We start from the raw sequence: 14,582 nt of genomic DNA, 5'->3' as shown, positions 1-14,582 counted from the left end.
TTTTTTTTTTTTTTTTTTTTTTTTTTTTTTTTTATAAAAAATTAAAATTGTGAAAAATTGTTTCAACTATTACATAATAAATTAAATGAATTATAAGGTAACCAATTTTTATTTTTTTATTTTTTTGTTGGAAAACTGACGGAGGGTGATACCCAAAATTAGCCTGCTAATACCTCACATAGGCGCATGAATACTACACAACCTCATCGCATCCAAGCAGTCGTCATGAACAGTTGTGCAACACCCTGGTGGTGGGGCGTTAAACTCCATCCACTCGTCTTTCCTCATCAAGAATATGTGATTCTACACTAAAAGAGTTGTATAGAGAACACAATATCATATAAATATTTTACTCTCTTACTTTAATGTAAATATAATGCAAAAATCAAAAGTGACATTAATCTCACCAGTATAGAGAATGATAAATGCATACATATTTTCATATACAACTTTACACATATTGATCTAGTTTCACTTAATCAAATAATGATTGCCCACTAATTTATAAATATTATCATTATGTCACATAAATATATGTATATTTGTATACAAATCTATAGATGTACAAATAACACATAATTAGTGCTAAAAAAAATATGAAAAGAATAACTCCGTATATAAATAAGGGAAAATACTACAAGTCTACAATTGATTTGGTGCTAAAAGCCATGGATTATTTTATTTTATTTAAAAAAAAATTGAGGAATTATAGAAGGAAAATTGACTACTTTTGAGATTAAACTATTGTGACATCATTATATTGTTGGCATTTCTGCATTCATGTAATAGTTAGGAAAGTTGGGTCTTTTGATATTTTCCGTATTTTATGGCAATCTCGAACTGTGAATGTCACCTTTTCAACTTTAATTTGGTCTTTCAAAACAACCTTTTTGTGACTCACAATTATAACTCTGTTATAAGGCTACACAATTATTTGGAATCATAATAAAGTTTTTTTCCACCCTCCTTTAAAAAAATAAATAAATAAAAAAACACACACACACCAAAGTTTAGTAAACATAAACTATGCCAGTCAGGCAACCTCGAGTTGGTGTAAGCCTGTAAGCTATAAACAATGTAAGTTGATTTATCTCTTTGTAATCGTTTGATGTCTAAAATCACAAGACGGGTTTCGCCCAGATTGCACATTTAGATATGATTTATTGAAAAAATATCTCACTACTTCATAAATAGTTAAATTCTACGATAGAGTTATTTTTTTTTTTTTTGAGAATTTCTACGATAGAGTTATATTCATTAATCTATAGATTATGAATGATTGTTGGATCACTGCGTAACTCCCTAATGGGTTTGAATTAAAAAAAATTACAATATAATTTATAGGGATCCAACTACCCACCAATGGAATTACTGCCAACAAAAATTGAAATTAAACCATTTTAAATTGATTATATAATAAAGTTATTTCTTATAAAATATATATAAATTATTTTAAATTGATAAACCTAATAACTCCAAACTAAAGAAATTGAAAAAAAAAAAAAAAAGAGGTACAAATTTAAATTTTTTTAAGGTAATGGACCCCGTTGAACTAATTAATATTTTTAATGTTTGGTCCATATATTCCAACCTATCTCAAATTATTAAGCCAACTTGGTCTAATCCAACTAAAACATTTAATGGTATGTACTTATGTGATTCCACCTACAATAAGTTCAGCTATCACAATATAAGCAGCTCGCTAATTTCGTTAACAATAAAACTATTACATCATGTTTGGTTCATAAAATAATTTTTGATCAAATAAAAATCATATTCCATAAGAAATTGAATATGTAAGGTATAATATATGAATTCCATTTTATTGTTTCGTTCATGAATAGAATGAAATTCATAAATTATATTTAGTGTTTGGTTGAATTAAAGAATGCAAATACAACAACCAGTCATAAGATAAAATTACTCTCCACAAACACATACACATTTTCATATCATCAAATTTGTAATTTACTTAATATTTTTTTTTTACATACGTTTATAATACTCTTTTAGTGTAACATAAAAATTTTAAAAATAATTTTAAAAAAGTACAAAAGATTGTCCCATGCTACAATGCTATACTCGATAGCCATTTGCAGGCTTTGCAAGCTTTCAAATAAAGAAATCTTGCAAGCCACGTGAATATACAATGTTAAAAAAAAATTAAACTTAAATATAAAATGTTAAAAAGAAAATACAGCAAGAGAAATTGACGTAAAAATAAGAGTAGTGCATCGAGGGCAAAAACGGTATTTTAATACACAAAAAAAAGATTCTCCGGCAGTCCGTATAGTTAGTTACATATATACTTGATTGCATGCAAATCCAGATCTAGTGCGGCGAAAATTCTCCTCTATAAATTTATTTCTTCTTTCCCTTTCAAATCCCAAGATGGCGAACCGTCTCCTCCTCAGGCAACATGAAAGTTGGAAAACAAAGCCGCCTGCGAGTGTTACTCGACACCTCCACTGACGATCGATCTCATGACCTCGTCATTTAAGCACAAATTACTTGGCTGATTTGATTTATAATTACACGATTTTCAATTTACTTTACAGTAACTTTAGGAAAGGAATTATATGAATTTAAGATTAATTCAACAAAAATAGGATCACATGACTATTGCTCTTCTTTTTTTTTTTTTTTATAATTAAAAAAAAAAACCCTCCATTCATTGAGTTTTTTATAGCAATACCCTCGGAACGTCTTCCTGACAAGATTGCACCCTCCGCGTCATGAAAACTTCCAAATCATTGGACGCCATATGCTTTTTACACGGTCTCTCACATTCCTTGCCGGAAAATATTATGTATACTCCTATTTTCTCTAATGGTACTTTTGTGACTCTCCTTAAGAAAATGTCATAATATCAAACTCATATTGTGCAGTATTAACTCTTTGGACTGCAATAGATAGAAAAAATATATAACATGTACTACTTTGTAGTAGAGTTAATAGTACTCAAAAAAATATACTCCTAACTTTTACTCCAACACACAAAATCTTGATGTAGACACCTGAATTAGGATCCACACAAAAAAAAAGTAGTTTATCCGTGTCTGTCACATCATGGAATACGATTTGAGAGTTCTATATACCTTGCCTCTCTAAAATTTCTATGTGTTGTCCCTTCCACAAATAATTTAATTTGAATCTTATTTAACTCAATTTATATTTTTATGGCCTTATTTGATAAATACGGAGTAGCTTCTTTTTTTTTTTTTTTAGTTGAATAATCCTCTAACTTATTTAACCTTTTAATGTTCACCTCTTAGTGTGTTTATACTTCTTTTTTTTTTTTAATTATTCATGGGCTACTTATTAATTAAGTTAAACTAAAATAGTTTAATTTCATTAATTTGTAATAAAAGTAGCTAAATAATAAGTAATAAATGAATATAGTGCTAATAATAAATATCATATTAATAATCTAATACAAACTTCGTGTCCTAAGAATGCAATTACCTTAAAACTCATAAATGAGTGATTTGTCACTATTGACGTCGTACTCGACAAGAACAAAATTAGTCTATGTGTGTAATTCTTAGTTGACTAGTTGAAGAAGCATGTGAACAAATCAAATAAATAAATAAATATAGATTTTTTAATAAAAAAAAAATTAACTTAGTTTGTAAAAATTAGGGTAGAACGAGGAGCTATAGATCCAATTATTTGACCCAATGTGTAAATCAAGCCCAAAACTGCTTTTTAGCAGGCCCACCAGAATTGTTTGGACGAGTATGATAAAAATTTGTAGGCAAATTATACCATGGACCATGATCTATCTTATATTGTAGATTTTAGTCTAATTTTTTAATTTCCTCTGTCGAACACTGACTCATTTCCTAAAGAGTAATTAAAAATATTTTTTTGAATTTTTAAACTAACTCTAAATATATATAGTTGTAATCGATACATATATAAAAATAAAATTTTCTGTCAAAAAAGGGAAATGAGCATGCATTTTCCCGTCCAAACCAACTTTCCTAATATAGAAATAAATATTTTTAGATTAAAATCTGAGAAAAAGTGTGAAAAGCATTAATGTTATTACAACTACTCCGTAATATATATAACCTTGGAATTACAATTACAAGCGCATGAATCGAAGTACAATGACTATCGCATGAATCCAAAATCCAAAATTAACCTTTAAATAATAAAACATTTAATATACTAAATATAAAATTTTAATATTAAAAGTAAACTTTATATAATTAATCCACCGGTGAACTATAATCTAAGATATAATAATTGATATTTTCTGTATTTGGGTCGTATTGCAGAAGGTTCCATGCGATAATGTATAGCTCATTTAAGATGTCTATAGTTATTTTAAAATACTTTTTTCAAAAGCCTTGACATGGAAGTATTTCAAAATTTGTGATTTTATTGTGTTGTTTTTAATAGGAAAAATATGCCCCTTTTACTTATTATTGTTTTAATCACTAATTATAATTTTAAATTATTACATGTCACTCTAACAAGACCCGTTATTACAACATTACCTAGTATTTTTAATGTTATAAAATACTTTTGTTTTATAACTAGCATGCCAAACACCTTGTGCTAAGATGTTTTTCTTCGAAAGAATGTTATAAGATTAAATCCCGTTCTTGTATTGATTCTTTGGTTATAATCTCATGATTTATATAATTATTGAATGAATATAAGACGGCTAGGTACATGTAATTCCAACGCATTAATTAGTGTATATTTCAATAATTTAAGGGGTAAAGTGAGTGGCGAATTTCGAGTACAGCTGCACCGCAACACTAGACAGCATGTTTATCTCACTTTATTTTGCCCCACAAACCATATTCTATTCACACATCTAAGTAGGCATAGGGGCAGTGTTGTATTGTACATTTGTACTACTGTGGTGTGTGGAGTGAGCTTCCAGCTTCCCAAGAAGTTAAAGAAGCTTGAAGATCTGCAGAAAGAGAAGTAAATAGAATCAAGATTCAATGGAGAAAGCTCTGATGAAAGTTGGAAGCATAAAAGCTGGGAGCTTTTGGCTCACAAAGAAAGCTAAAGAAGAGTTCAACAACATCTCCGGGGACATCAATGTATGTATATATATGCATCCATTTTCCCCCATTTCCTTTATCTGTCACTCAATTGCTCTTTTGGGTTTCTCTCTGTGCTTCAGATTCTTTGAAATTTGCTAATGAGGTTTTTGGGGTTTTCTGGAGTGGGCATTTGGCATTTGTTTATATAGTTAGATCTGTCAGTTGTTTTCCCTAGAAATGAAAAATGAAGATGCAGATATTGTGGGGTGTGTGTGTTTTTTAAAGGGTATGTGTAAGGGTTCTTGATTTTCTCAAGCAGTTTATCCCCAAAAAAGGACATTATGTATATCCAGGGGACAGCTCTACCAGTTTGGTTTCTCTGAGGCTGCTAGTGGTGGTGTCTGATGTGTGTTGGTGTATTTGGTTAGTTTCATAAAATAGTGTTAAAATTAAGCGTTTATCAATGTCAAAAGGTATAACCTTTTACCTTTTATTTTAACTTGGCCTTGTACGGGACTCCACCCTAAGCACTTATCCTCTACTTAGGCTCGAAACTATAACTTCCCATTTTCCATATTGAAGTGTAACTTGGTGTCACTGGACCCCAGGTCTTGGCTTTAATATCAATTGTTAAGACCAAATGCTTAAAGTCAAGTTATAACTAGTAATACTGTGGCAATTGTGTAGTTTTATTTTCTTATAAGGTCACCTTTTCGAAAGGTAAGGTATTGGACTTGGCTAAGCCTCCGCCCAATAATACCCCTAATTAGCTCGTTCTGGACTTGGCGTTGACCGGCTTCTGCCCAACACATAGTAGTGCTACTTTGTTTGGTGAACTATTTAGAACACCAATTTTAGGATTAGTGGTCATGTTTAAAGCTAGGCATTGAATTAAGCTGAGAAAAGGGATTGTTCATCTGTATTTTCTTGACTTTTCTTACTGTCATTATAAGCATAGGAAGGAAAGATGAGAATATATAGCTTTATAAAGCCAACATTTTTGTACATGGCCTTTCTAAAATCAAAATGGTCAAGTTGCTCCATTTGATGAAATATTACTTCTCTTTTAATTATAATGCTGCAGGGAATTTATGGCCTTGTTCTAAATATTACTACTGAAATGTCATTCATGTTTTTGCAGACTATATCAAACACTGTTGAAGAGAAGGCAAAGTGGATTTTCAACAAGCTAAAAGGTTTGTGTTTACATTAAGCATTTGTTGTTTTGGTAGTGTTATTGACTTTTGGGACCTAACATTTGGTGCTTGCTTGTGAAAACCCCTCATTTTCGGGCCAAACCGAAGTTTGCAATTCCTTGGGCCATTTGTGAAATGCCCTTTTGAACAAATCAACAAATATTGCCACTCTTATCTACTTTTCAATTTCGAACTCTATAACTATCAATTTGCGTTTTTTACTGCACTGTTTTTTGTTAGACCACGAGGTGTCTGAGTAAGCTGTAGGCCCTAACTATAGGAAATACATTTAAGCCTGTACCATACTCAGACTAATCCGTGTTTTACTGCTCTTTAGGAAAGCCCCTGAAAAGCTTAGCGGATCTTCTGCGAGAACACAATCTACCGCCTGGCCTTTTCCCGGAGAACATAACAAGTTTTGAATTCGATGATTCAAAATCGAAGCTGATTGTGTACCTACCCTCTGCATGTGAGGTCACCTTCAAAGATGGATCTGTTATACGGTATGCAACTCGGGTAAAGGGCATTCTACTTCGAGACAAGCTCATGGGCATAGAAGGGATGAAGACGAAAGTGATCGTATGGGTGAAGGTAACAAGCGTATCCGTTGAAGGGTACAAGTCGGACAAGGTTTGGTTCAACGCGGGAGTGAAGAAGGCGAGGCCAATGGATGCCTACAACGTCCCTCGCGAGGCTCTTAGAGTAAAGGAATTTTGAAATAAACATGATATGCATTTTACTATCCATCCTTATTGGTTATTGGTTATGCAATGTGATGTGCCTTTAGGTGCTTTGTTATCCTTTTTCAACAAAGCCATTCTACAATGGAAAATTATAGAATGAAGGTGTTAAGATGCTCGTGTTCTCTATCTCATGAGATGGCTTGCTTGATTAGGGTTGCATTATATTAGTGTTGTTTGTATATGGGAGAACTCTTCCCAAATTTAGGGTTTTTTTATAATAGATGGATTTTGGATTAGGTAGAGCTCAATATGACTAATACATATTTAGGTTTCTAACTAAAGAACCAATGTACTACTATAACCTGGGTTGATACATCTAAAATCTAAAATCTAAAAATTTTGTAAGAGAAGTATTTTTTTGTTTATATTTGTTATGCTACTTGGACTCTCAAATTGTACTCTTTACTTTTACTTTCTCACACAAAAGTTTGATGTTGACAGTTTTTTTGGGACTCGCATGATGAATATAACATATATCTTGTCAAATCATGGAGTAAAAGTGAGGGAGTAACAAATTGGAATTCAGTAGAATATGCCAATTAAAGGAGGTCATAGAGTAAAAGTGAGGGAGTAGAAAATCGGAGTCCAGTAGAATATGTCAATTAAAGGGGAAGATGTTCGTTGTTAGTTGTCATTTGTCAATCAATCAACACATGAATTCACTTTGCAACAAGTAAGTTTTGATAGCACACATTCAATTTTGATTACACAACTCTCTTATTGGCTCCCCAAGATAAAATTGAAGAAGGGGTCCTTTTCATTTTCAACTTGGTTCACATTATGAATAGCCACTAGTCCATTCTCACTCACTTTCAACACACACATCTCTAATATTATTATTAATGAATATAAAAATAAAACTTGGCATATTGATATTTTTCTTTTCAATTTCTTACCAAAATAACTAATCAACTTTAACTAAAACCAAACTTGTTTAATAAGTATTTGATTATGATATCATTTTTTAATTATCATATTCAAACTAAAGGCGTTTTAATAAATTACACATTTTAATTGTTGAAATTTAAAAAAAAAAAAGAAGAAGGAATAATCTTAAGTCAAACTGGCATATTCCCTAAATTTTAAAAGTAGTCCGTAAATAATTTCTAGTATTTTTATTTATTTTTTATTTTTTATTTTTTTGTGGTGCTAGCAGCTAGCCTGCCAGGCTGCTTGTAGTTGTAGTTCCGCAAATTCCCACGTTGACGTCAACCCGCTCTTTCTCAAGTCTTCAGGGGCAAAATCATAATTCACTTTTTTTTTACTGTTTAAATAGTATTTTTCCTTAATATAAATGCTTTAAAAGGGGAAATGTTTTCCAATCCTAAAAAAATCACATAATTTATAGTCACTTTTCTGATATAATTGTTTTCTGTTGTAAAGTTCCATCACTCTTAACACTCCACATCTCAACCAGACATGATAGTGAATGGCTAAATCACGGTGAATAAGCGACATATTAAGTGGGAGAACCCGTGTCTGGTGCTCACAATGAATTCACCACATTATGTGTAACTATTACACTGCAGTTATCATATCACAATAAAATTAAATTGAATAGAGAAGCAGTAGTTAAAATTACACTTCAATTCACACTTGAGTGAGACTGTATCCTTATATGTGAAATGGGTCCGATCGGATCGGATCAATATGCAAATGTAATACTTATACTAACAAATGTAATACTCCGTTCTAATTAGTGATAACATGTTTCTTACTTATATGGAAAAACGTAATACTTTTGAAGTAAAATGTAATATTTTTACATTTCATCTTGATTCGATACTGACCCGTGAGATGGCCTCACACAAAATTTTGTCGTGGTGATGTTAGAAGGGTTAGAAGAACACCTCAATCAAATAGTTTTCATCATACTCTTACTTCAAATAAAATTTATAGGATTACAATAATATAATAGATCAGTTAAATCACTCTTATAGTCTTATCTTGTGACATATAAAAAATAGTGAGGTTAAATATAGTTTAATAAAGAATAAAAATGTTGGCAAGATAATTTTTAAAAAATGAGTATAAAATTATTAAAATTATAAATATTTGGGGTCAAAACTAACAAAAACTCAAACAAGAAAGAAAACCAAAAATAAAAGAGAGAGAGAAAATCTAGAAAAAACCACTTCTCTAGTTTTCGTATCTGCAGCGTGGACTTTTTGCAGAAAGGTTTCAGATCCTCTATGCTACTGTTCATTGATTATGGAGTAAAAAACACTGTTTATATAGATAGAGAGAGAGGCAAGGAAGAAGACGACGGCACGGCACGGCGACGACTTTCAGTTCTAGAAAGAGAAAGTGACGGAAAAAGAACCGACGAAGAAATTTGCTCTTATTTGTGATTTGGAAAGGGATAGCGGTTGGTTTTAACACGGAATTTGTTTGTCAGTAGGCGGTGGAGATTGGCGAATTCAATGGCTAAGAACGACGGAGGATCATCATCATCCGCGGCTTCGAGATCGGCTCCGGAGCGGCCGACGATTACTCTGCCGCCGCGGAGTTCGGTGGAGAGTTTGTTTACGGGCGGGTTTATGAGCGGGATAAGCCCGGGGCCTATGACTCTAGTCTCGAATTTTTTCTCGGAGGGAGATTCCTACTCCGAGTGTCCCTCCTTCTCGCAGTTGTTAGCTGGCGCCATGGCTTCTCCCGCCGCTTTTGGCGGTGTTCGGCCGCCTCCGCCGCCTCAGCCTGTTGAGGCGAAGGAGGAGTCCGCTGCTGGAAGCGGTGGAGATTCAGATTTTAGGTTGAAGCATAATCGGCCGGCAGGGTTAGCGATAACTCAACAGTCAATGTTTACCATACCGCCTGGTTTGAGCCCCACGACTTTGCTTGATTCACCCGGATTTAGTGCGCTCTTTTCGCCTGGTCAGGTATTTACAAACCCTTGGAGATCTATTATTTGTTATCAAGTTAATTCCATAGTTTGATTCATGGAAAAGTTGATTTAGCAAACGCATAACCATGTCAGTGTTAATGATTGATATAGAAAATATCAATGATGATCGGAGCAGTTGACAATTTGACATTAATTATTGAATGGCTTGGTTTGCTCTTGGAGGGTGAAATGATTAAGGCAAAGAACTTTGTTGTTAAGGATTTGATTATTCTTAATTAGATCCTCGCAATATGCTGTGGTGCTGATTTCCTATTAGGGATTTAGGACTAAGGCACAGTGGAGTTTGTTCCTTGAAGTTGGGCCTGCATTATGCCCTATTTTCATAAGATCAAAGTAGAAGTTTACAGGCAGGTGGATACCGAGGACTGAATGAGTGACTCGTGATTTTCCTCCTTCAGCGTCCTTGGCCCGGGGTTGTGGGGCTTAGGATTAGTCCGTGTAAGCTGTGAAACCTAATATTTCAAAAAAGAAAAAAAATAGAGTTTATACCCAATTTAGTCGACTATAGTGGTTTTTTTTTTTTTTTTTCGATTTAGTCATAAATGACTTTTTGTGCTTAATTAAGTCCTTGATTTCGATGGTTTTACCCAATTGAGTCTTTAACTGTTAGAATCAATGACTAAATTGATAAAAACCACTATAGTCGAAGACTAACTTGGACAAAATTACTATAATAGGTAAAATCATCAAAGTTGAGGACCTAATTAAGTATAAAAAGTTGTTTAGGACTCATAGTTGAGGACTAAATCGGGTATTAACTCAAAAAGAATAGAAGTAGAAGTTTAGTACTGGCTGCTCTTATATGGAGCCTTTCACACTGTACTGTATTGGTGGACTGGTGGTGTTTTTAATAAGGAAATCTGCAAGTGTTGCTGTGACAGCACACGCTCTCCTATGTACCAAACTTAAGAATCCGTAAGTGCACACGATGAACAAGTTAGTCAGTAGAGTATTATCCCCTCCTAGGCTGATCTATAATGCTTAGGGTACCAAAATTAGAAAGCTTTAAACTTTTTAAGCAGACAAAACTAGAGTTTATGATAAATAAATTAAATAAAAGCAAATAAAGAGAAGAGGGAATTAGAGAAACTAACTAAATTAGAACAAGGATGGATAAATGGCTCTAGGGGCATTTCATAGATCAGTTGGCATACCTACCAATTCAAATATAAGAACATATTAAGATTAGGCATTAATTCTATCATATTCATCCAAGAGACAATCTATAACCATCCCTTTTGGCTATTTAACTAAACAAAGAAGAAAATTAGGCTCAGATCATGCAATAAATGATCACTGATGAGTCATGACAAGCATTAAGCATGGAATGAACTAAATACGAGATAGAACTACATAAACAATAAAACTAGGGCCTGCTAAAATCCTAGATAAAGTTTTTAGCCTCTCATGAACACCCACCCTTTGGACTAATGGATTCCTCCTACTATCCTCTAGTTCCCCCTTTGGGAGGGATGAATTGATCTCTTGAATGTTTTACATTCCCTCTAAGGCAGGAAAGGGTCATCCTCGAAACCTTGATGAGATCTCTATCTATTGATGTGGAATTGAAGTTCTTATTGGGCTTGTAGGATTCGGGAATTGATTGGGGTTATGCTACTTTACTTATTGTATTGTATCCTCTGGGCATTTGTTCTGTGCGAAACGCGCACAGTTTCATTCCTTTCTTGTTTTCTCTCTCTCCAGGCGGGGCCCACAAAAAACCCAACCTTGCAGAGCAAACCCATTTTTCTCAACCTCTTGCCTTCTCTCTCCTCCATATCAGCATGCACTGTTCCAAAAACCACAAAAAATGCATTGATGTGGTTGCTCTAAGCATTTTACAAATATTAATTGATAACCAAGTTGGACTTTTACAGCTTAGGGAAGTCACAAATTTTCAAACCTAACTCCAATAGGGATCTCTCCAATTGAACCATTGACCTAATGGAAGAAGATTCACAGAAGTAGGTACTTCTGCTAAACCATTTCCAGAGTCTTGAAGGATTTCGGCTGTCACTCACAGAAGCAACCAAACATTTCTGCTAATTCAACTCCTCTGGAGTGCAACTCTGTCTTCTAAGTTCTTTTTGACCACTTTAACTTCACAAATAGGCTTTGTGGTCTCTATATGGAAGTTGTAGTGTTGAAGTTAACTTTAGAATGCCATTGGAATCCACCCCATTTGGAGCTTCATTCATACACTGAGATATACAGATGGCTCTTACCATCCCCCTCCCTCTTCTAATCTCCGTTATGGTAATTATTTTTGGTAGAAGCCTTGTATGTTTAGCCAATCAGCTCTGCATGGAATTCCTGCCAAAAACTTTGAGCAGTAAATGACTCGAGCACAAAACTCTTATTAGGGGAATGTTACTACATCTGCGCTAGTGACACTATTGGTTCAATTACCAGAAACCTATTCCAGCGACTTATTTATTTATTTATTATTTTCTCTGATTATACAGGGCGCTTTTGGAATGTCTCATCAGCAAGCACTTGCTCAAGTTACAACTCAGGCTGCACAGGCTCAAGTCCAAATGCATATTCAACCTGACTACTCTTCTTCATCAGCAGCTCCTGCAACATCATATTCACAGCTACAGACTATAGCATCAAATGCAACAATAAATCAACAGGTGCCTTCTCAAGCATCTGATCATAATATCATGAAAGAATCATCTGAAGTTTCCCATTCTGATCAGAGAATAGAACCAGCTTCCTTTCCTGTTGACAAGCCTGCTGATGATGGTTACAACTGGAGAAAGTATGGGCAGAAGCATGTCAAGGGAAGTGAATTTCCTCGAAGTTACTATAAGTGTACACATCCGAAGTGTCCAGTCAAGAAGAAGGTTGAACGCTCTCTCGAGGGCCAAATAACTGAGATTATATACAAGGGTCAACACAACCACCAACCGCCTCAAAACAGAAAAGGTGCCAAGGATCCTGGAAACTCCAATGGGCCCTATGCCCTTCAAGGTGGCTCTGAACTGAGCTCCGAAGGCCTGACAGCAAATTTTAACAAGCCCAAGGATCAAGAATCAAGTCAAGCTACACATGAACATGCGTCTGGATCAAGTGAAAGTGAAGAAGTGGGTGATGCAGAAACTAGAGCCGATGGAGGAGATGATGATGAACGTGAATCAAAGCGGAGGTATACCTCATTTCCAATAGCAGGAAATAATCCATTGTTGTTTTTTAATCAATCCTTGTCTTCGTAGATGTTAACATGGATTCATACCCATTTTCATGTATGCAGGGCCATAGAAATGCAGGTTCCAGATCCAGCTACATCCCATCGGACAGTTACAGAACCAAGGATTATTGTTCAGACTACTAGTGAAGTTGATCTTTTGGATGATGGATACCGGTGGCGGAAATATGGCCAGAAAGTTGTTAAAGGGAATCCCTACCCAAGGTAACATTTCTATTAATGACCAAGTAATCCTATGTTTGTCTATTGATTGTTTCCTTGAGAGTTTAGAGAAGGAATTTTCTCAATTAGTTGGCATATTGTCCATCCCTCAACTCGAATCTCATGCTGCACTTTGTACTATTTAAAGATTTGATCAAACTATTCAAAATAGAGATGAATAGATAATACTCATCAAGCTTTTATTTCACATGGTGCTGAGATGCTAATATTTAGTTTTGTGCATATGCTCAGCAGTCCTTTACACATTTTTGCAGAAGCTACTATAAATGTACAAGTCCCGGGTGTAATGTACGAAAACACATTGAGAGGGCCGCAAATGATCCTAAAGCTGTCATAACAACATACGAGGGCAAGCATAACCATGATGTTCCTGCTGCTAGGAACAGCAGCCACAACACATCAAACAACAATACCGGGCCACAACTGAGGCCACACAATGTTGCAGGTCAACAGCAGGCTGCACTTGGAACGGACTATTCTAGCAATGAACAGCAAGTAGCTCTCCTACGATTCAAAGAAGAACAGATTACATAATATGCGGGTTTCACTCAACAGACAGTTGAGAAGGCAGCTAGCAGGTAATGACACATTTCCCGCAAAGCAAGATAGAGAACAGACCCAATTCTTGTTGTTCTACTCAGATACAACCTACAGGTTATGGAACAAGAAGAAGTTGCCCGTGATGTTTCACATAGAAACCACTTTAAAATCTTAGAAAGGGCGTATTGTAAGATTACTACGTGTGTATTCTTTCTGTAAATGCCTTATATTTATCCCAAAGGTTTTACTGTTTTTTGCTGTGAAGTAAAGGTGGAATGATCGGTGATCGTTTCATTTGTTGTCGATCATTTCAAACTCATGTTGATGATTTGATAGTTGGTTTTAAGATTTTGTGATAAGGTTTGTACACCAAAAGACATTTGTGGCATCAATGAATCTATACTTGTTTAGTTATTTTTGTTGGTACATCTCAATCTCAGCGTTTGCGCTTTGAGACTGAGCTCTTATAGCATCTTAACGAGTGTTGAATACAATTCCATATGTATAGGCATTCCCTAATCGGTGGGTTGTTCCAAATTAGTTTCCTCTGTTAATAAATTATGTGTCTGTAGCTATGTTAATTGCATATGTTAATTGCATATTATGTGTCTTTAATTTATTTATAGGTTAATTGTAGATACAATATAGTAACTACAGACACATAATTTGAATGTCATTTTGAATTAAGATTCACTGCAAATTATTGCATAGACCATGGTCCACACAGCTGTGTGGACCAAAAATAAAAAGTAC

The 14,582-nt window shown here is 34.3% G+C and overlaps 2 protein-coding genes across 3 annotated transcripts; both read left to right on the top strand.

Annotated features, from left to right (window-relative positions):
- Positions 1-4,815: 4,815 nt before the first annotated feature.
- On the top strand, positions 4,816-7,187 carry LOC116004164 (uncharacterized protein At5g01610). Its single transcript, XM_031244089.1, has 3 exons — positions 4,816-5,069; positions 6,154-6,208; positions 6,546-7,187. The coding sequence occupies exons 1-3, from the start codon at positions 4,968-4,970 to the stop codon at positions 6,923-6,925; spliced, it is 537 nt and encodes a 178-aa protein (XP_031099949.1). The 5' UTR covers positions 4,816-4,967; the 3' UTR covers positions 6,926-7,187.
- A 1,891-nt stretch (positions 7,188-9,078) lies between these two features.
- Positions 9,079-14,243, top strand: LOC116004599 (probable WRKY transcription factor 4). 2 transcript variants are annotated; one of them, XM_031244714.1, is made up of 5 exons: positions 9,079-9,830; positions 12,322-12,492; positions 12,559-13,007; positions 13,113-13,271; positions 13,544-14,243. In XM_031244714.1, the coding sequence occupies exons 1-5, from the start codon at positions 9,375-9,377 to the stop codon at positions 13,821-13,823; spliced, it is 1,515 nt and encodes a 504-aa protein (XP_031100574.1). In that variant the 5' UTR covers positions 9,079-9,374; the 3' UTR covers positions 13,824-14,243. The 2 variants fall into 2 exon arrangements, with proteins under 2 accessions (XP_031100574.1, XP_031100573.1); XM_031244713.1 differs by having other exon boundaries at positions 9,080-9,830; positions 12,322-13,007.
- The last annotated feature ends 339 nt before the right edge of the window (positions 14,244-14,582 follow it).

The sequence above is a fragment of the Ipomoea triloba genome, chromosome 14 (genome assembly GCF_003576645.1).
Source record: "Ipomoea triloba cultivar NCNSP0323 chromosome 14, ASM357664v1".
NCBI lineage: Eukaryota > Viridiplantae > Streptophyta > Magnoliopsida > Solanales > Convolvulaceae > Ipomoea > Ipomoea triloba.
Note: the sequence above shows the minus strand (reverse complement) of the source record. Positions and strands in the feature narration are given on the sequence as shown.